At 51.0% G+C, this 22,600-nt stretch overlaps 1 protein-coding gene across 6 annotated transcripts in view; it reads right to left on the bottom strand.

The window, feature by feature from the left end:
* The window catches only part of SYT17 (synaptotagmin 17), a 74,865-nt gene extending 58,329 nt beyond the window's left edge, over positions 1 to 16,536 (bottom strand). The window contains exons 1-5 of one of the 6 annotated variants that reach the window (XM_081089845.1): positions 16,149 to 16,536; positions 12,454 to 12,471; positions 11,657 to 11,805; positions 4,924 to 5,072; positions 2,882 to 3,501 (exon numbers count right to left, since the gene is read on the bottom strand). In XM_081089845.1, the coding sequence (XP_080945971.1) occupies positions 2,882 to 3,501; positions 4,924 to 5,072; positions 11,657 to 11,805; positions 12,454 to 12,471; positions 16,149 to 16,163 (951 nt within the window). In that variant the 5' untranslated portion in view covers positions 16,164 to 16,536. Of the gene's footprint in view, positions 1 to 2,881; positions 3,502 to 4,923; positions 5,073 to 11,656; positions 11,806 to 12,453; positions 12,472 to 12,609; positions 12,934 to 16,148 lie in introns of those variants that run through there. The other 5 variants (XM_081089849.1, XM_081089846.1, XM_081089850.1 and 2 more) reach the window with 5 other exon arrangements.
* Positions 16,537 to 22,600: the final 6,064 nt, after the last annotated feature.

The following is a 22,600-nucleotide window of genomic DNA, read 5'->3' as shown; positions in this document are numbered from 1 at the left end:
AGATATATTGACGTCTTAACCCCCAGTGCCTCAGAATGTGACCTTATTTGGAAACAGAGTCACTGAAGATGTGATTATTTAAGATGAGGTCATAGCGGAGCAGGGTGGGTCTCTAATCCAATAGGACTGGTGTCCTTATGAGAAGAGAAGAGACAGACACACACACAGAGAACATCATGTGATGACGGAGGCAGATACGGACTGATGCAGCTTCAAGCCAGGAAACACGGACAGCCAGCAACCGCCAGAAGCCAGAGAGAGGCAGAAGGATTCCCTACAGGTTCCCCGGAGCACAGCCCTGCCAACACCTTAATCTTTGACTCCTAGCGCCCAGACTGTGAGAAGATCCATTTCTGAGTTTTAAGCCACCCGATGTGTGGTGCTTAGTCCCAGTAGCCCTAGGAAGCTAATCCACACCCAAATTCCTGTCTCGGCTCTGCTCAGGGAAACCCAGCCGCAGACGACTGGCCTGTGCTCTCAAGAGCATAAAGGCTGAGCAAGCCTGAGTCCCTTCTTCCCTCCGAGTTCCCATGAGCCTTTCTTCGTGTGACAAGAAAAGGAAGAAGGAAGAAGAAAGGAAAAATGGGAGAAAAGAAGGGACAGAGGGAGGTGAAGGGGTGCGAGAGGGAAGGAGGAAGAAGGAAAAAAGAAATCCTTCCTTCTATCCTTCATTCACCCAGCAAATCCCACTGAGCACCACCTCACGTCGGGCGCTGTTCTCGGTGCAGGGGAACAAAACAGACACCACCTCTGCCCTCGTGGGGTTTACCTGCCAGCATGGAAGACAGGCCCTAAAACGCATGCTCTGTGGGATGATGGTAAGCGCCATGGAGAAAAATAAAGCAAGGGGAGGGGTAAGTTGGACCCAAGGTGGAGGCAGCCACATGAACAGGGCGGTGCAGCGAATGCGGCCTCTGGTGTCAGCTACAGATGCTCCCATAGTCCTGCTCGATGTGGACTCAGCTCCGGCCGATACCGGCGCACCTGGTCTCCGCTCTCTCCCGCCCAGCCCTTCCGAGGGAGCCCCCTGGCCAGTGTCCACGCGCCAGCAGACAGAATGGAGACTTTCAAAACCACCACTGACTACTGACGTCCCCTCCTTCCTGTGTCCTGCTTGCCCCTCACGCCTTCTTCCTGGGATCGCCTCCGAAATATACCTGTACCCAGGTCCTCGCCTTGACCTCAGCATTCAGGAGAACCAAACTAGGGCAGATATGCCAGGAGGGCTTTGCTGAAAAGGTGATATTTCAGCCAAGACCTAAAGGAGGCAAGATTCTCTGCATCTCCGGGACCTTCCACTGATGTCAGCAATGGAGCTTGGCCATGAAGAAATTATTTTGTTGAGGGGGGGGTTTCCCTCTTTCAACTGTAACTTTTTTGACAGTTGAAAACCCAGTGATATCAAATACTGAGGAGGATACATGGAGAGCACCCAATACATTCGGATCCCGTGACATGGAGGGCTTAGGATTGTAGCAGACGCTATCAACACCTTGCCCACCATCTCTTGGCCGTGACCACGTCAGTGCACATGGGCCAGCATCTGTGGATGTCAAAGGTCTCTTCATCTGACAGTGTAACAGTCCAGAAAGGCCAGGAAATAAACCTCCTCCTCTCCCAGCAGCCCTCACCCAATAGCCGGTAACAGTTAGTGTATAAAAACGTTAGCTCCCCTGCCGGTCAGGCAGAAAGACCCTCAGGCACGTTCAATGCTGGCTCCCAGTTTTCCCAGCAAGTTGCCATTCCAGTCACCCACAGTGGTACCAGCCCCCAAATGCGCCCTTTATGTACCTTTCCCGTTCCTCCTGGTGTTCCCTCCAGTGCACAACCCTAATAAACGACCTCCCTTGCCTCAGGGTCTTCTTCTTGAGGAATCCAAACTAAGAGATGAACAATCCTCCTATCTCGGAGGATGCGCACAGACACGGACACGCTGGCAGTGGGGCAGCCCCTCCAGTCCTCATGTCCAGCATCTGTACCCTACACCTGTGGTGCTGGACCATTAAATCCCTGGCCATAGAGCTCAGCTTCGAGAAGCACCTCGGTGTGTTTGATGCAAAATAATCCCGCCTGTTATACAGGACTGCTGTCCGCAGCACAGGGGGGCTGGGCCGGCCTCCCCGGGCCGGGCTTTTCCTTCCCTCGGGCTCCCAGCACATGCTGCACCCCCAGTGGGAGCACTGTCGTCCTCCAGTCCACAGAGTGTCCAAGCGAGGGGGGGCGGGGCGGGCGGGGACTCTAACCACCATTAGGCACAGAGCTTGGTCCATGGGTGGCTTCTGAAGCAGCCAATTGCATGTTCCTGGGCTGGGATCTCACAATTTGCCTGCAAAACATCCATCTATCATCCTGTTCTTCAGCCCTCATTTTATTTTTCCCAAATCAATTTGGGAAAGTCAACATGACTGATAGCTTCCTACCCAGGCTAATCGCTCTCCTGATTAAATAACACGCCATCAATGACTGGAGAGTCCCAGGGTGGTGGTGGTTACATGCATCCATACATGTGATACAATTTCATAGGCCTACACACACACACACACACACACACACACACACACACAGCAGTGCATGTAAAAACTGGTGCAGACTGAGAAAGCCTGCAGGTTAGCTGCCACCATCACTTCCCAGTGCGAATGTACTCTGGTCGTGTAAGATTTATCACGGGGGGGGGGGGGGGGGGGGGGTTGCTGGGTGAAGGGTACATGGGAACTCCCTTCTGTGTTTGCAAGTTCTTGTAAGTAGAGAATTATTTCAAAATAAAATGTTTTAAGGCTCAAAACGATATTTTAAAATAAAAATCCTCATAACAGATCAACCACAAACTCCCAGAAGAAGGCACGGTACCCCCCGCCCCCCCTCCCCCCCCCTCCCTCCTTACCTGGGAACTGGGGATCAGCGCCTTCCACCAGTGCCCGCCTTTCACCAGGTCCACCTCGCACAGAGGCACGGACACCTTCCCGATGACGCAGTGGCGGGAGAACTTGTCGAAATCCAGCACGGTGAGGAGCAGGGTCCTCCTCTGCGCCTCGAGGAAGGGGATCTCGAAGGTGTAGCGCTCCTCGAACACGGGCTTCTGGGTCTTGCGTTTGACGCCCGTCTGCTTGGAGTTCTTCTGGTCCGGCAGGAGGCAGATCTTGACGTAGGGGTTGGAGTGCGCCATGTCCTGGCGCGAGCCGTCCTGGGCGATGGGCGGCGGCAGGTCCCGCGCCTCGATCACCCGCACCGTCAGGTGGTTGTGCAGCAGGTCGTACTGGGTGCTGAAGTGCAGCATGCCCAGCTGGTACTTGGACAAGATCTCCTCGTCCGTCAGGAAGTCCACATCGTCGCTGCTGGAGTCGAGGGAGTACAGCCGCGGCTCGAACTTTCTGAAATAGTCGTCGGGGGTATAGGTCCGTCTGAGCACCGAGGGCTGGATGGGCTCCTTCTTGGCGCTGAAGACGCCAAACTCGATGGGTTTAATATCGATGAGCGGGGAGCTGGGTCGTCTGGACTCCAGACCTAAAGAGCCGCCAGAAATAACCATGAACACCACCGCGCAGGGGACCGACCTGGCCCCTTCCTGAGGCGGGCAACATTTCCCAGCTTCTCACGTCGTCCACGCTGCTCCCTAAGGCTCTCGCCCTCTGCTCTGCACACCGGAAAGCCTCTTATTCATTCTGAGGCAGCACCGGCCCCATCACCATAGTCACCGCAGCGAAGCGCCAGGCTCTGTTCTAAACGCACTGCATGTCGCAGGTCATCTAACCTTCACAGGGCATTGGCCAATGAGTATTCCCACCACCCCCAGCCTTTTACAGAAACCCTCACCAACGGTCACACAACTAGTAAGAGGAGGAGCCGGGGTCCTGCCTGGCCTGTGTGGCTCCAGAGATGTGGCTCTAACCATTACCCTATACTGCCTCCACTTTCAGAGTGGACCCTGGGGCTGGAGTGCCTGGGTCAAATTCCAACTCAGCAACTTACTAGTGAGCCATATGACTCACTACCAATGAGCCATGTGACTTTGGCACATCTTTTAGACTCTCTGGGACTCAGTTTCCCCATCTGTGAAATGGAGCCAATAATGGCGCTTACCTCAAAGTAACTATCATACTTCTTCAACGATTCTATTTAGGGAGTCCTTAGGCTTTACCCTCCTTCCTCCTCCCCACCCAAATCATGCCATATGGTCAAACACATACGTTATACATCAGAGGGGAAAAACTCAGTGGCCTGCGAGCCAAATTCAGCCCAGAGATACATTTTATTTGGGCTTAAAAGTAAGAAAGTTTCATCTGAAAACCCAGGTTTCCAGTTTCTCTTTTAGAAAATCAGGCAATACTGGGCCCACCATCCCCCATGGCTATAGCTGAGCAGCAGCTACCCTTTCAACAGGGCATTAGCTTCCCAATTGGCCACAGTCCCCACCCTGCCCTAGTACCTCTCAAGGCTGAGAATCGGCTCCCATTTGTCATTGCATCAGGGTGATATTTATCTCTATCCAACCCTCTTTACGCAGTTACTGACACAACCCACCTGGACCCTGGAGTCACTAGAATTTGCAAGCCCTGCATGTAACATGGTGACACTTGCCTTTGGGGTCTGAAATGATATATGCTGACAATGTCAATCAGTTGAGCCAATTCAAGGAAAAGTGATCAGCAAAACCAAAAATCAGTCAAAACGATCACTGCAAGGCATTTCTGCCACGTTGTCATTATCGCTCCGTCATCCTGTCTGACTGTCATCCCACTCTACCCCTCCCAGGAACAATCGTGTCCTTCACATCGTTCCTTGGGGCTGCTGCTGAGTGTCTGGGAAAGCCAGCTCCCCTCCTCTGTCTGGGACCCCGCTAGTGGGATTAGTTCGTGGACTCTGAAGGGAGGTGAGCAGCACAAGACTGCCCGAGCCAGGACGCCCTGCCACGGCAGAGACGCTTACTTGAAATCCTCCGGGTCAGGCTGTACGTCGACTTCAACGTGTCTGAGGATGAGCATCTTCGATCTGGGGAGTTGGTACGTGGGGTCAGCGGGACGTCATTGGCTGTGTGGACAGAGTCCCCATCCTTGTCACTGCTCCTGCTGGCCATCCTGTGGGAGGGAAGAGGTCTCGATGGTTGTCAAAGAATCCCCAGGGACGGGCATCTCTGCCCTTGGAGAACAGACCACGAGGAAACCGCTCTCCTGCAGCTTATGCAGCTTGGGATCATGCAAATGTGAAATGGTGTGGTAGCCCCAAACTCTCAATAACGTCTTGCTTTTTGCACAAAATGTGAAATGATATGAATGAATATTTCCCAATTTAGAACAATCAGTCAAAGCTGGGGCCGGAGGGACAGATGTGGGGAACTTACTCAGGATGTGGCCATGGAGGCGGGGCGCCACTCTGACTAGCCAAGAGGAGACCTGTCAATCTTCAGTCCGGAAGGAACCATGTGGCTGCTCATGTGCATCCCAACTTTTACAAGTGGCTCTTGGTGAGAAATGCTCTGCTATCCCAACAGCCACTCTGTCTGCAGTTTAACATCTTTTAAAAATATCCATAACAATGTCACTCAAGGGTTCTTTGAGAGGCAGGGCTATAGCTACAAAACGGCCCTGAGAATCAATGATTGAAGAACAATAGTTGGATGTTAAGAAACAGCTAAGAATTAGCAGCAGGCACGATGCAATGTGCTCCCAATGAAAAGATGAAAAGCTTTGGGTCGGAGGGTGGGGGGACACGGAGTAGTAATGAAAGAGCAGGGCCTCTCAGCTTGAACCCTGGCTGGGTGACTTTGGGCGAGTCCCTTCCTCTCTCTGTGTCTCCCTCTCCCTCTCTGTAAAACGGTGCCCACCTGGCATGGCTGCTGTGAACACTGAACGCGTTCACACATAGGAAACGTTTAGAACAGGGCTTGGCATGCTGGAGGCAGGTGCGCAATACGTTTCAGCTCGCATTACTGGTGTCTTTAAGATCCCCCCAATATTCATAAGGTGCTGCAGGGAGGAAAAGGGAGGGGACAAAAGCTGGCAAAGTGGCCGTGAGATGGATGCTGCTAATAACATGCCCCAAGCTCTCAGCTGTGGATTGATATGTTCTAAGCCTGCATCCCCCAGCTTGACATTTAAGCCTGCAGGGAAACTAGTCCTGAAAAATGCAAGTTTCGAATTCTCCAAGGTCTTCCGACGCGTCCTGTGCATGAAATGAGATGGACCTGATGTTCTTCCAAAGTGATATAAGGGTCACGGCGAGGACAAGACCGGGGCTGTGATAAGGCCGGGAAACGCACAGTCCTCGCCTGCCCCCTGGTCCTGGTCTCTAGAACACAGCAGATGAAATGTGGGGGGTAGAAAGTTGGGGAGGTCACAGAGATGGGATCACACTGTGCCAATCGTTCTTGCTCTCCCTTAAATGAAAGCTGTAGCATCTTCCATGGAAGGAGTCACGGGGGCACCTCCACCTGCACAGCCTGTCCCCCCACTGTCATACCTCTGTGGCGGTCACCTCCACCTGTGAGGTCCCATCCAGCCTTCCAGGACCAGCTTAAATGCCATCGGCCCCCAGGGCCTGGGCTGAAGCCCTCTGACACAGCACCAGTGTAGGCCTGAGCCACCCCGCATCCTCTGCACCCACCAGGCCTCCCTGCCTTCCTCCCACACACTGCGCCGAATGCTCTTCCAGTCCCCATCGCCTGTTTGGTTCCTTGTCATCATTCAGGTCTCAGCTTCAATAGCATCTCCTCAGAGAGGCCCCACCCTGTCCCCGTCACCTCCTCCTACCCCCTTCCACCCTTATCCCAGCACCTGCTTGTCTCTCTTTGACATTGCGCATCACTTATCTTCAGTTGTGGCTTGCTTGCTTCTCTTCTGCATCTGACACCAAGCTTCAGCTCCACACGGGCAGCGACTGTATCTGTCTTATCTGTCACCACTGCCAACCTTGCCTTACTACCTGGCGCACCTGGGTGTTCCACATTTATTTTCTCAGTGAGTGAATGAATACACCCTTCCTGTGGTTCTTATCCCATTTATCTTGTGTCGCAATGATCTGAGTGCATGTCTTGTCAACCCTCCTATAACAGGATACACTTCTTAGTGGTGAGACATGTACCTACTATGATCAAAGGTACCAGGTGCTGAGTGCCCACTATGTGCTGGGCACTGGGCTAAATGTTCTGTATGAACCATCTCATTTCACCCTTAAAACAACCTGGGAGTTAGTTGTTATTAATAACCGTGCCCCTTTTACAGGTGAGGAAATATAAGCCCCAGGGTAGGGTGGGGAGAGGGATGGATAATTAATTGGCACCACTGTTAAATGGTAGAAACCCAACTGAGTCAAGCAATGCCAGGCTCCGGATCACAGTGCCACACGTCTGAGCTGGGCATCCCCTGCAAGGCCTGTGGAGCTTTGTACACAGTAGGTACTCAGCACATGCTAGTTGTAGAAACAAATAACCTGACTTTAATTCACTCTTCAATGAGGGTCTTTCTGGCACTGCCCCCAAGGAGCCAGCTGGACGGTGCAGTTTTCCTGACCCTCACTAGGCCAGCCCAGCCAAGGAAAGCTGGGGGCCCCCATGACAGAAGCACATGTGACAACTAACGATGTGTCGCCCACACAAAGAACCAGCTCATCTGCCAGCCCTGTGGTTCTGGGCTCAAACATCACAGCAGGAGCAGCACTGCAAAGCCTGTGCACTTGACATTTCTACTCCCTGCCTGTTTGATAACATGCAACTGCCCACTTGGTAAATAAAGCTGGGGAAAGCACAAGCTGTAAACTCGCTCTCTGAATGACTGAACCCGCTTCCCCTTTCCAGATTTCTCTTAACACTGTGCACTGTGCTGAGTGCCAAAAATGCACTCAGTGATGCCCAGGATTCCAGGAAGACCTGGCTCACCCTGGGAAGCATGGAGGTCATGTACAGTGTCCAGGCTGCAGACTGCACGATTGATTCTAGGTGGTACCATTCATAATAACCACCAGTCAACGGCGCCTCCAGAAGTTGCATGGTGTGTTGGCTCTGCTGGAAGTTCTCAGCCCACTTCTCTGCTTGTGGCAAAACCAAAAGAACTGTCTTCCCAGAGGGTCCTACCCCTGCCCCTGAAAGAATCCTCTGCATGCCCAAAGGGTCATCCAGCTCAGTGGCTGGGCACCTGGAACACTCCATCCAGATATCTGGGGGCAAACAGATTATGATTTGCAATGTCTATCAGGTTCCCTACTGGTTCAAAAGAAAATCCAAATTCCTTAATCTGGCATTCAAGACCCTGCATGATCAGAGTTTGCAGGCTCATTTTCTACGATCCTCACAACTCTTCCAAGACGTAGTGTCCATGTGTCGTGTTTGCCTGCTCTGGATCCAGTCACAGCATCCAAACTGTCTAGTGCAGTGATGGCGAACCTATGACACGCGTGTCAGAGGTGACACGCGAACTCATTTTTTTGGTTGATTTTTCTTTGCTAAATGGCATTTAAAGATATAAAATAAATATCAAAAATATAAGTCTTTGTTTTACTATGGTTGCAAATATCAAAAAAATTTCTGTATGTGACACGGCACCAGAGTTAAGTTAGGGTTTTTCAAAATGCTGACACGCCGAGCTCAAAAGGTTCGCCATCACTGGGCTTTTACAAAGGGCAGCGAACCACAGGGCCAAATCCACAGCCGGATTTTGTAAATGAAGTGTTACTGGAACACAGCCACGTCATTCATTAATGTATTGACTACGGTTGCTTCCGCACGGCAATGGCAGAATTGACTAGAATAAGCCCATGAGGCTGAAATATTTACTCTCGGGCCCTTTACAGGGAAAGTGTGCCAACCCTGTTCTACTAGCTTAGTTCAAGTGTTTCCAGGGGGAACGACCCTGCTCCTGGGTCCAGGATGGTCAGGCAACCCGGGGATGAATGATCCTAGCACCGTCTCCTCCAAGAAAAAGTGACTGGGCACATTTACACCAAACCAGGGCAAAGAGCGCTTCCTGGTGTTTTTGCTGCTGTTAAGAATGGGGCAGAGAAGAAGCGAGCTTAAGAATGAGGCCAGTACCCAGGACACAAGGACAGAGAGCGCACACGCATGCACGCCCAGTCAGTGTTTAAGCCTCCGGGTCCAGCTATGCCGGGGTGAAGCCATTCCCCCTGGATTTTCCCACTGGAAACTCTCTGCAGGACTGTCATATGGGTGTGCGGGGTGTGAATGCATAACTCTAGAGGGGGGCCTGGACTTGAGTACTCGCCTTATCTCCTATACGAGTTGCTTTTGTTTTAATTCTCACCCAAGGATATGTTTTTTATTGGTTTTCGAGAGACAGGAAAGGAGATAGAAACATCAGTTGGTTGTCTCCCATGCTCACACCAACAGGGGATCGAACCCCAAACTTAGGTATGTGCCCTCACTGAGAATTGAACCCACAACCTTTCAGTGAGCAGCACAACGCTCCACCAACTAAGCCACCCAACTGGGGCCCCTACACTAGACTTGAAATCCCCTGAGTACAGCAATAGGACTCTATTGAGTGCCTGCAGGGTGTACTCAAGAAATAACTACCAAAGAAACTGAGATTACATTTTTTTTTTTTTTTTTTTAGATTTTTAAAGAGGAAAGGAGAGGGATAGAGAGATAGAAACATCAATAAAAGAGAAACATCGATCGGCTGCCTCCTGCACACCGAGGCATGTGCCTGACCAGGAGGAACAGAACCAGTGACCTATTGGTTCATGGGTCGACACTCAACCACTGAGCCACCGGCCGGGCTCAATTGGATGACTGATGCTTTCAGGATTCAATTTCTGCCTGTACGTCAGTCAGCTGGCCAACAACTATTTTTTTGGAGTTAGACAGAGAGAAACCCTGCCCTCACAGAGCTGGCATTCTTTAAAGAAAAGACACCAGATGGGCTAAGCCAATCTCTGTCACACAGGGCACTGGAAAATGAGACTGAGCTCTTGATTAATGAGTCGATTTCACCAAACAATCAACTCTACACACATCTGCGGGATTAGGTCACTACCTATGAATAATGGAAGAGTGCCTTAACATCGCCTCTAAATCAGTTTAAAGAATCCCTATCAATACAATGACAGAAATGAATACTCACTACTGTGATAAGCATGGTATGTGCATATCTCATTACTCTGAATAACAGCCATATAAAATAAGTCATATTACTGTTCCCACTTCACAGATGAGGAAACTGAGACAAAAACAGGGTAAAAAGACTCTCATCTAGGTGTCAAGCGTTCTTAAGTCCTTTTCCATACACTAATTCATGCAATCACCACAACAACCCTATGAAATAAATACTATTATTTTTATCATCCCCATTTTACAGATGGGAAAATCAAGGCAAAGAGAGAGATCAAGCAATTTGCTCAAGGTCACAGAACTAGGAAAAAGTAGAAAAAATAGGATATCAACTCACAGAACCTGACACAGAACCACTTTGTTATGGAAATATGCAATACTTGCCTCTAAAAACAGAAAATGAGAGGAAGAACTGAAGCATGACCTGCCCCGCACCCCCACCCTCCCCCCAGTATGGAGGGAAAGATGGGGCACCAGAAGCTTCTGGAATGTCAGCCCAAGGATTTAGCTGAGGCGGCACTGGGTCCCCACGGAGGCTCCAGCTGTGGGCACGTGCACTGCCTCTCCTCTCGGGGCCTCCCGCTCCGTATCATAAGAAGTGGTACTCGATGATTCCCAGACCCTCTAGACCAGCCGTGGGCAAACTACGGCCCGCGGGCGGGATCTGGCCCGTTTGAAATGAATAAAACTAAAAAAAAAAAAGACCGTACCCTTTTATGTAATGATGTTTACTTTGAATTTATATTAGTTCACACAAACACTCCATCCATGCTTTTGTTTCGGCCCTCCGGTCCAGTTTAAGAACCCATTGTGGCCCTTGAGTCAAAAAGTTTGCCCACCCCTGCTCTAGACTCAACCCAGACTCTCTGGCCAAGTTCCTCTCCCAGCCACAGAGAGATGGGCCAGACACGTGGCTCAAAAGCTTCAAAACTGCGTTCCCAAAATATCTGAGGGACTGGCAGATGGAGATGTTGTATGCAGGCGCGGGAGGAGAACGAATTGGAAATAAAATGAAAGACGCCAGGGAGAGCATAAACAGCGTTGGAGGACAGGATGAAGCCCGGAGGTGCTTCTCGGCTTCCCTATTTCTGAAGCTCTTGGTCAGATCAGCTAAGATACACTTGTTTGCTCATTCCATCTACCCGGCCAGGCAACAAACATTTATAAGCATCTACCATGTGCCAAGCACTGGGTCAGCTGCCAGGCCAGTTGCCAGGTACTGACTTGGGTGGACACCTTTAGAATCGACAGCCCTTGAAGACTATAGATGCTCACAGATCGCTTTTTCCGCTTGGAATGACACCCAACGTGATTAAAAGTGCCCACATGTTTAGCATTACACAGTTCACATCTCAGAAGATGTGAAACTAGCTGAACAGAAGTCCCACCACCAGCTGGTCTCACCAGCTTGCCAAAAAAAAAAAAAAAAAAGAGAGGCACAGAGCATGTCCCATCAGTGGCAAAGAGGTCAATGGGCACCAGGCCTTCCCTGCTTTCATACCTCAAATCCTCCTTCCCCAGGTCCTACCCCCTCTCAGAAACAGACAATAAAAAAAAGGTCTTGAGATTGCTTTCAAGGCAGTTGAGAGCAGTGTTACTTACAGCCAGGGAGGAGTCTGGGCAGGAAAAGGTCCCAGAATTTCAACTTCATCCTCACTCGACTGGCAACAGCTGGACTCGTAACACTTCTGACAGCAGTGCCGGCAGGTCCATCTGCACAGCAGCAGATCAGAGATTCTAGAAAGAAAACCCTGAGGCCATTGGGGGAGGTGGGCGGGGAGGGGGGCGAGAGGAGATGCAGGAAGGGTGGAGAGGAGGAAAAGGAAAAACACCCGAATTACAAGCAGCCCATCCCTGGTGAGACATAACGACATGCAGGAGGTCTGTCAACACTTGGAACAAAATGTTTTCCATTTCTGTTTACCAATTGCAGGCACAAAGATGGCAAACACCAACTCGCCGGAGCCATTAATAGCCAGCGAGACATTTGCAGGTAGTTTCTTTTGTAGTTTATGAGAACGTCTTTCTTGACATGTGGGCGGCATACCCACCGTGGTGAGGGTTACACAATATGTTCCGAAACACAATGAATATTAGTCTGTCTTTTTGAGAGCAAAGCAAAAATAGTCTTTTTCAAAAAGATAATCTCAGTGACATGAAAGCACACAGAGATAATCAAATGGACTAAGTAGGGGGTGGGGAGGGAAACCTATCTTGTCATCTAGTGCCTTTTCACCGGGATCTCCCTGCCATAGAAAGGCATGGAAACAGTGCCCTTATCAACATCCGGTGACTGTTTAATATTCAATATTCCCCACAGCCTCACACAAGACTCCAAAATGAAAAGCAAGCATTTCTTGATTAGAAGCCAGACCAAACGAGTCATTGAATTAACCCACCTCGTTTAAAGGTTCCAACTGCCCTTTTAGAGATCCAAGATGAAGCCACGGGGTGGAGGGGGTGGGGGGCGACAAAAAGAGAGAGACAAGACCAGTTTAGCAATATTCCAGCAACTCAGAAAAGAAAAAGAAAAAGCCCTGGATCTTTCCACTTACCATCCTGGGGAGGGAGCTGACTTCCTAACTAGGTGTTGCTATCTTCAGGGCTGCGGATAGCCTCCTGGCTAGCCAACACCGAATAAATGGGAAACTTGAGCATTTCGGTTTGATGTGCACCGTATGCTGTTATGAATCAGTGCGGGTGGATAGATAGTCATGCTAGCCAATGCAGCCACACTTCAGAAGAGCAAACCTTCCTATACAGAAATAACCATGAAGCCAACCCCAAAAGACATGATTTGCTAACATGCAGGCAGGCACCGAGTGGATGTGACTTGGCTCCCCAACCCTCCTGGAGGCCCTACCTTCCAATTCTGCGCCAATGGAGATGGTGGGAAGCTTCTTAAGACCACCCACAAGTAGAGGGAGCCAAAAAGGAAGCCATAATCTGGTCCTTGGAGGAGGGACGGGCTGCCCCCCTTCTTTGCCGCCCCCCACCCCGCCCCACATCCCATCTTCTTCTCACAGGTTCCTAAGTCACAGGCTCCCTCCCCTCTTCCAGGGAAGAGTCTTGATGACTGTCCAAAGGGGCCAAGTAAACCAGGTAGGTTAGGAGGAGTTCCACATCCTAGCCTGGGACATGTCTCAGAGATGAACTGAGGCAGGACTCGAACTCAGAACTTTGAACCAAAATAACCAAAAGTTATTTTTTTTTCAATTCTCTTGCAAGGAGGAGAAAGACTCAATAACATCTTTCTAATCTTCTTCACCCCTTCCTTTTTAAACAGAGAGAAGGCCCCCAGCTCAGAGCCTTGCAGGGAGCCCTTTCTAGCTAGAATCCAAGACTGTGGCATTATTCTAATTGTGGTTCTTTTGTCCAATTGCCTTCTGCTTATATCAAGTCATCCTGGTTTTCTAAAAATGGTTTTGACATAAAGTTTCCCTTTCATATGAGTTTTTAAATTAATAAAAGTGTGAATCCATTTATAGAAAAAATATTAAGTAAATAACAGTACAGGTGGTACATAGCTCGTGAAAAATTCAAAACCCTTGAAGTGGTAAGGATATGGCTACAGCTTGGAAAACAAAGTCTCGGGCACTAATCACAAACTCTTCCAAAAGCAAAACTCAAACCAGAACAAGACCTGCTGGGTGTGCCGGGAATGCAGCAGGGGGTGGGGGGGTGGGGGTGGGGGTGGGGGGGTTACATGCAAAGAGCTGAGTAGAGACAGTGCTAGTCCTGGCCTCACCACTAGCCAATCAATCATGTGACTTGGGCAAGTGAAGGGGCCACTCTGAGCCTCAGTTACCTCTTTCCTCTATGGAAAGACTAACCCAGGACGCTGTGAAAATGCTTGTGTGTTGCCCAGCTGCAAAATATCTGCTCGCTCTCTGTGGTTCGTGAGAACAGGATGGTTTCTCAAGGCCAGTTTCTCAGGCACCAGGGACTATCTTGGTGAGCAAAGCAGCAAAAAGCTATGTCCTCATCGGGCATACAAGAGCAAGTGCTTTAAAAAGCTTCCAACAAAGTACAAGGATAAAGGGATGCTTTTTCACAATCCATGCCCATTATCTTCATTTAGGGAAGCCTTTCCTCCGTATGTGGCGATCAGAGAGCCGTTTATAAAACCGTGATGAGCAGAGATAAGGCCACCTCAGGGTCCCTGCTAAGGAACAACCAGCCAGCCTTCTCAAGACCCAGGTGCAAGGTAAGTGCCAGAGAGCAAAGAAAAACCAAGGAAGATGAAGAAAGAGGAAAGGGAAGATGCTCTGATGCTATCAGCAAGCTTTGTGAGCCTTTCCTCGCCCTGGGCCTCCTGGGTTCACGTGTTTGATCCAATGGAGGAGAACTGATTCAAGCCAGAAAGAAACAGGATGAAAGCAAACACAGACATTCTATAACAGGGCTGAGAAATCCAGCCCGCAGCCAGCCTATTTCTGTGCGGCACTTCAGCTAAGAACAGTTTGTACACTTTTAAATGTTTGAGGAAAAAAAATCAGAAGGAGATTAATACTCCTTGACTCAAAATATACAAAATTCAAATTTCAGTGTTCACAAATAAAGTTTTATTGGAACACAGCCACGCCCATTCATTGACTATTGTCTATGGCTGTTCAGCACCACAGTCAGAGCAGGATAGTTGAGACACAGACCTTGCAGCCTTCGAAGAAACAAATATGTACTACCTGGCCCTTTACAGAAAAAGTTCAACAACTTGTTCTAGAAGTGAAGGCAGCATCACCAGGCCATCCTCATACTGGACGCCTAACAAAAACCTCCCTGAGCCCCACGTTTAGATCTCACCAGAACCCCTAAGCAGCTGTGTCGCCTTGGTCCTGAAGGTGGGCAATAAGAACCGTACAAGCCTGTTCAGATGTTCTTCGTGTCTCACTAGATTTGCATTCTGAGAGGCAGGGACCATGCTGTTTTCACAGCTGTGTCCCCAGTGCGCACACATAATAGGTGGTCACCCAACTGTTTGTTGAGTGACTATTGAATAGTCCTCCTAACAACATCCAGCACACAGTGGGTGTGGACGTGACCTACAATGAACTTGAAAAGATGACCTAGGGATTTCATGAAAGGGGAGCCAATGGAGCGAACCTAAACCAGGAGAGAGATGAGGTGACAGAGCAGAGTTCCTGGCCGAATGAGAAGTCTGAGGACAAATTGAGGGGATGTGTAGGCCAGAGGGAAACTCGGGGAACAGCAGCCCCCCAACTGTGGCGGAGGAGATGAGAAGTGAGCCCAGATGCACCCTGGATGTGGGAGCCTGGAGGCTTCTCTGCCCGGCTCAGAGGAGCCAGTCCCAGAAGCAAGCAAAGGGTCTGACTGCATGACCTTGGCGCTGACCTGTCACGGCTTCCAGCCTTGTATTAAGGAGAAAGGTCTCTTAGTCAAGCAGCTCTCCCCCACTTTCCATCCCCCTCCAAAAAATCACGCTTGGAAATGATTTCGGCTGAGGATTCTTAGGGGAGTTTCCCCAAAATGATGGGGGTCCACAACTCCCAACCCCCAGACAACGGCCTTAGGCCCTAAGCAATCGGCTGCCCCACCAGCACCAGCACCAGCACCAGCACCAGCACCAGCACCAGCACCAGCACGCCCCTGGTGTGTCCCCCACCCCTAGCACCCAGTGCCCGGAAGAGACAACGTCCTTGTCCCTCCTGGCCAGAACAGCTGCCTCAGGCTCACTCCGCCTGCCAATTAGCCCGGCCGTCACCAAGGCAACCGCAGCTGGCGGGCCGGGTGGCTGGGACGCCCCGGGCCGCTCGCCTCGGCCCCTCCCTGGGGTGGGGTGCCAAGGGAGGGGAATTGGGGAGTGGGAAGAAAAGTCTGTCTCACGCTCCCCCCCCTTCCTTCCCCAGGAGGTGAAGGCGCCCGTGCAGAGTCCGCAAGGGGCCCTGCATGAGGGAATATGGGGGTACCCAGCCTCTTCTCCTGGGGCGCACAGGTTGCTGCGCTCGGGCACCCTTTTTCCCCAGGCAAGTTTGCGGGAGCGCAGCCGCGAGCCCTCTCTTACGCGCGCTCACGGTCGAAGGGGGCACGGCCTCCCCACCCACCCCGCGGACCTGGCCCCCAGCCCCAGCCCTACCTGGATGTACGCCATTTTCGCCCGCGCGACTCACTCCGGCCCGGGCATGGCGCCGCCACGGCCACTTTGCCCTCGCCGAGGGGAGCGGGGGGAGAAAGCAAAGGGGGAAAGGAAGAAAAGGCGGCCGGGCGGCCCCAGACGTGACTGGCGTGGCTGATGAGCGGCGCCCGCCCCTCCGCCGGCCGCCGGGTCCTTGCCTTTCCCTGCGTTTCGGCTCCCGGAGTCGGGGCCGCCTGCAGGTTGGGAGAGCTGAGGTGCCCAGGGCCCCCGCCTCGGCCTCCCTCGCTGTCCCGCGCTCCCCCCGAGGCGCTCCCAGGCTGGAATGAGGCCAGGGCGCCTGAGGAGGGAGCCGGGGGCAGCCGGGGACTGCAGCGACCCCGGCGCGGGAGGGGCGGAGACGCCGGGCCGGTGCGCGCGGGAGGCGGGGGAGGGGATGGGGACTGGGAAGCGGGTGGGAGAGGGCGGGCAGGGTCAGCCATCGGTCGGCGCCGGGGCTGGCACCTACCGAGAGCAGAGCCCCCGGGGTGGCAGAGGGCACAGTCCAGCCATGGAGTCTGTGGCCGGGAGGGTCCTGCCCAACCCCGCCCTCTCCCAGACCAGCTCGGGAAAACTTTATTCCCACCCCACCCGACGCGCCTAGAACTGTTGCCGTGAGGCATGCAGGGGCAAGTGAATGAGAGTCTCACGTTAAGATGGGGGTGTAGACTCCCCAGGGGAGATGCGGCCGAGGACGCAGGGGGCTCGGGGAGAGAGCGGAGCACCCCTTTCCCCTAACCTGGCCGACAAGCGCCCTCCGCGCAACAGGTTTGGCGCGGGGCGGCCCGGCAGCGCCACCCAGCGTCGTGCCCAGAGTCGTGAGCGCCTCTGCCCGCTGCAAGCTCCGCGCCACCGGTCGTGCGCCCCAGGGCGTGTCCACCCGCAGCTTCCCCACGTGGTTGGGGCGCCCTGGGCCTGGACGCCTCCTCCGAGCCGGTCCTCCCACCCCAAGGCCACTGAGCTGGGGCTGGCTCTCCTCTGGGGGAGCTGAGGTGGCCCATTGCCCGCCGCCGCTCTCTCTTTAAATGGCCAGCCGTCTCCAGTTGCCAGGCACCAGTTCATCAGCCTTGTAACCTCCCAGCACCTCTGCTTTTTCATGGTAAAAATGGCATAAAATCTCTAACCTGCCTATCCTCCAGGAATGTTTTGTGGGAATAAGTAAGAAAATGAATGTGGAGGTAATTGAAAGATGTGCTACACATGTTTATATATGTTGTGTTAAAATCTAGCATACGTGCACATTTTGAGTGTGATATACTATTTCACTTGGAGCACCTGCCATGTAACACATGTTGAACGTGTATAATTCGGCAGGCACTGTGCTCAACACATCACAAGCATTATTTCATTTCATCCTATACAGCTAGCACAGTCCCTAACCAGAATAGACACTCATTCAGTGTTTTTGTTGTTGCTGTTGACTTGATTCCTCTCAATTTTATGAGGGAGGGGCTGCAATTATCCCCAATTTACAGATGAGGAAACTGAGGTGCAGAGAGGGAAAGCCACTCTACCCAGCACAACAGCTGGCCCCTCTGGCATTTGAACCCACAGGGTCCAAACACCTAACCAGTGTATGGTATTTATCCACAGTCTTCTTCAGCACTGGTGGGAAGGAGTGATTTGACTATGGGAAGTGGGCCTCACACAGGAGGGGTGCCTTCTGGGATGGGTGCTCCTCGAGGGGACTGGCCAGAGGTGGAGGACTTTGCCAGGTGTTCCCATGAAGATAGCTAACGTTTTGGAGACTGTGTGTCCGAAAGACTGTTTTAAACCTTTTACAAAAATTCTATCTTTTAATTCTCTGATAACCATGAGGTGGGTATTAATACTATCCCACTTCTTAGAAGAGAAAAAAGGCATAAAGAAGTGAAGTAACTTGCCCAGGGGGTATGCAGCATCCAGGAGTTGGGGTTCAAAGACAGCCTAAGCCGGAACCTTCCCCTAACCACTGCACCTGGCTGCCTCACAGCGCAGATTCTTGGAGGAAAGGTGAGGGATGATACCTTTAGGGTTAGTTTGGGATCTTAGTCCCTAATGACTTAAAACTGTCTGAGAAGCACCCCTCTACCAATGGGGAGGTTTTTGGGGTGTTTTTTTAAAAATCTTTAATTTCTTTATTGGTTAAGGTATTACAAATGTGTCCTCATCCCCCCATTAACCACCACCCCCCGCCCCCCCCACACACACACACACACACTCATGCTCTCATCCCCCTGTTGTCTGTGTCCATAGGTTTGGCTTATATGTATGCATACAAGTCATTTGGTTGATCTCCCCCCTTTACCCCCACCTTCCCCTACTTTCCCTCTGGGGATTGACAGTCTGATCACTGCTTCTCTGTCTCTGGATCTGTCCCTGTTCATCAGTCTATGTTGTTCTCTATATTCCACAAATGAGTGAGATCATGTGGTATTTATCCTTCTCTGACTGGCTTATTTCACTTAGCACCAATGGGGAGGTTATTTAAAAAGGGAATAAGAGAACCTACCTCTGAAGGTATCAAATGCTTTCATGTCTGTAAAGCACCTGGCATGCAATAGGTGATTAATAAATGTTTGCTGAAAGAGGAAATGGATGATAATAATAGCTCATATGGATGCTTCTAACTCAAGTCATTATTAGGAGTGAGCACTACACATGCATTCTTGTTAAATCCTCACCAGAGCCCTACAGGTGGGCACTATTATTGTCTCATCCATTTTACAGGTGAGGAAGCTTTGAGAGGAAGTGAGTCCCCAATGTAAACAGGGAAAGGTGACAGGGACAGGATGAAAATGCAGACAGGTTTAGCTCTAAAGGACCAGCTCTTTGCGGCTGCACCATCTGCCTCAGATGTAAGAATGAATGAGAAGTCAGCCCTAAGCTATTCATCAAAAGTGTCAGCTGTCATTCCAAGGCTGGATTTCGGCATCTCCAGCTCGTCGAGCCTCTCCCTGCCCGGCTCAGGGACCCGCAGCCTGGCTTTGAGTTGTAACCTGGACTCAGACCAAGGCTGTGCCTCTGGACAAGGCAGCTGGCACTGCCACTGGCCTCGGAGGAGAAGCCCCGGGTCCAGGAGACTGACGAATGCGTGGAGTTGCCTGGGGCCTGTGGTATGATAACGGGGGCTGTGGGAGTGCATAGGAGGGGACCACACCTAGTGTATTTAAGGGCAGAGAAGGCTTTCCGGAGGGGTGACATTAAGCTGAGTCCCAAAGAACAAAAAGTGGGGAGATTACTCTAGAGCCCAGAGTTGCTTGACTGGGGGGGGGGGGGGTGTCCATGGATAGAATTCTGGAGAGTCCATGAAAGTTACAGCTCCATTGTCCCTAACCTCTACCTGAAATTCAGTATTTCCTTTCATTGTGAATACAGGCAGCAATATGGGACTTGGTTGCCAATAGAAATCATATCTATTCCTATCACATGACAGTTGTTGCAAATAACTTGAAATTTCTTTTACACTTTTTACTGCTTGAAAAGTAAAACAGTTATTAGGCTCACCACTCGCTTTTTCTATTCAATGCATTAATGATGAAGCACATACATTACCATATAAATTAGTTTGAATATTTTGATAACTAGATACCAATACAATGATAATTTCATTATAACCTTATGTATCCTAGTCTATGATTTAAAAAACATTCTTTTGAGAGGCTCTATAGGCTTCAACAGACTGGCAAGGGGTCCTTGGCACAGAAGGGGTTGAGAACCACTGAAGGTAGCATGTATGTTAGCTTAGACATGAGCGTGGGAGCTGCAAGTAGTTCTGCTGGAGACAGGAGAGAGGCTGGTGCCAGGTGCGGTTTACAGGTAGGAGGGGCCCGAAGTCCAGCAGCCTCGTGAATGACCCCACACAAGAGCAGGAAGGATCAGGCTCAGAAAGAGAGATCTTGGCTGGGGCAGGGGGTCTGTTTGTGGGCATGGAATAGACAAACGTGGAGGCAGGAGGCCACTGCCACAACCCAGTTAAATATATTTTTATTGATTTCAGAGAGGAAGGGAGAGGGAGAGAGAGAGAGAAACATCAATGATGAGAGAGAATCATTGATTGGCTGCCTTCCGCACGCCCCCTACTGGGGATCGAGACCACAACCCAGGCATGTGCCCTTGACCAGAATTGAACCTGGGACCCTTCAGTCCGCAGGCGGACACTCTAGCCACTGAGCCAAACCAGTGCCACAACCCAGCTAAGAAGTGATGCGCATCTGAACTAAGGTCACGGCAGTGAATAACGGCTGTAACTGAATGGGCAGTGATGAGGTTGTGGAAGGCAGGGGAAGCTAGAAGAAAGCAGTTTGCTGGGAGAGGAGTGGGCGTTTTGTGTTTGGATACTTTGAATCTCAGATATGTATTATCTAGGGTTCCTGCAAGAACCCAACTCCATCCAGCTTGAGCAAAGAACTACTTACGGGCTCATCAACTGGGAGTCCCAGGCAAATCCTACAGGCACGGCTGCTTAGGGATGCTGTTGATGCCATGAGGACCCATGCTCTCTCTCTCTCCATATCTCACCTTCTCCCAGCTTCTCTCTGAACATTAGAAAAATGGCCATTAATGGCCCTCAGCTTATATTTTAACACCTGATGCTCCAAAAGGAAAAGAGGCTTTTTATGAAATCTTAAGGAACAACTCTAACTGGTCCTGGGACCAAACTCTGAGGACTCGGCACTCTGCTTGGGTCGGCCTGGACCATTGACCACAGATGTGTGGGCATCGTGAGCCATGTTCCTGCAAGGACCATGTTGGGGGGCGGGGTGTGTAGGTTCTCTAAAAAAAAGAGATTCTGGCAGACAAAAAGGACACATCCGTGCTGATGGGGCTGTGGAACGTCCAGGCAGAGCTGTCCAATGGGCAGATTAGAGGGCTCTGCAGTTCAGCCCCTCCTCACACAGAACGACAGTGCTGTGATCAGGAGACGAGGCTGCAGTTACATCCTGGTGGCATTCCTGGGCTCCTCAGCCTACAGCGGCTAAACGGCTATGAGGGACCTGGCCTCTCACCTTCTGCCCTCCCAGCCCCACTCTGGATGGCAGACACAGGCACATAATAATGGTTTTCTCTGCAGGACTCTGAAGGTGGCGACGCAAACCACAGATCTCAGGACACCCATTATAGTTAAAAAGCGCCAGACTGGCAAAAGCAGTCACTGACATCCATATGGGCAATGCACATTTGGTTAAGCGACTTTCTATTTCTGCCATGCAGGTCCGTTTTAAGTATACAGCTTCCTGAACATGCCATTTAGAGCCTGTTTTAGCTGTGTCTGTAAACCTGGGCAGTGTGTCGGCACATTCAGGAAGTAAGAATTCTCCAGGCTAATGAAACGGCTGGTTTAAATAGGAAGGGCGGCTACCTTTTAAGTATAATCCTCAGGACTGACCCCTTTCATCTCCATCCTCACCAGGGGCCGTGTGATTCTATAGTAAGAGATCTGGCTTCTATTCCAGCTTCATCTACATAATAGCTGTATGGCCTGAGGCAACCCACTTAATCCCTGGGAGCCAGTTTTCCTTGCCTGCAGAATGGGTATAATATCCCTTCCCAAGGCTGGTGTAAGATAAGGCAAATTAGAAAAATGCATGTGAAGCAGTAGTGCATAGTTCAGAATTAGTGGTCGTCCCCCCGCCCCCCACCCCCACTCTGCATATATTTAATCTGTGGCCACGGTGCCTCTTATCCTGTCTCATAGTTGGAAAGGAAATGTGTGTCAGGAAGGAGAAGGGATAATGTGGAGGTTAAAATCTTGGCCAGCGTCAACCAGGCATGGGTCTAAGTCATGTTGCCTGCCATTTACCAACTGTATGACTTTGGGCATGTCTCTATGCGACTCAGACCCTCCTCAGGTGAATGGGATATGAACAGCCACTAATTTCATGGAGGTGAGGATTCCACAGGCCAATCTATATTCTTCCCTTAGCACAGTGCCTGCCGCCAAGGAGGCACTCAAGAAATGCTCGCTATTACTATTTTTTATTTCCAAAATATAAACACACCACACAGACAAGTCAATATTTTTCCTAGTAGCTGTACTCGGCACTTGATTTACCCTGAACAGTTTTCCCTTTTTGTTGGTGGCCAAGATTGAGAATAGAAAGAGCCATATCACACACTAGGACAGCCCTTCGCAAACTTGACTGTGCATATAAGTAGGAGTAGGGGAGGTGGAGTCGGGGGGCTGCCTTGTTAAACTCCCTGTTCTCAGACTCCTCACCCAAAGACTCTGATGCAGTAGGTTTAGGAGTAGGGTCTGGAGGTCTGCTTCCTAACAAGCCTCCCAGAAGATGCTGACACAGGTAGTCCAAAGTTTGGCCTTGACCTTGGGCACGCCAGGACATCATCTTTGTGATGTTCAGACACTTCCTACCTAGGAGGCTGATCACCACCAGCCGGGCTGCCCTGTGAGTGTTGTTCCATTGACTGGAATGGGT

Source organism: Myotis nattereri (genome assembly GCF_964212035.1).
Source record: "Myotis nattereri genome assembly, chromosome: 4".
Lineage (NCBI taxonomy): Eukaryota > Metazoa > Chordata > Mammalia > Chiroptera > Vespertilionidae > Myotis > Myotis nattereri.
The sequence above is the reverse complement of the archived record's forward strand: the minus strand, read 5'-3'. Positions and strand labels throughout refer to the sequence as shown.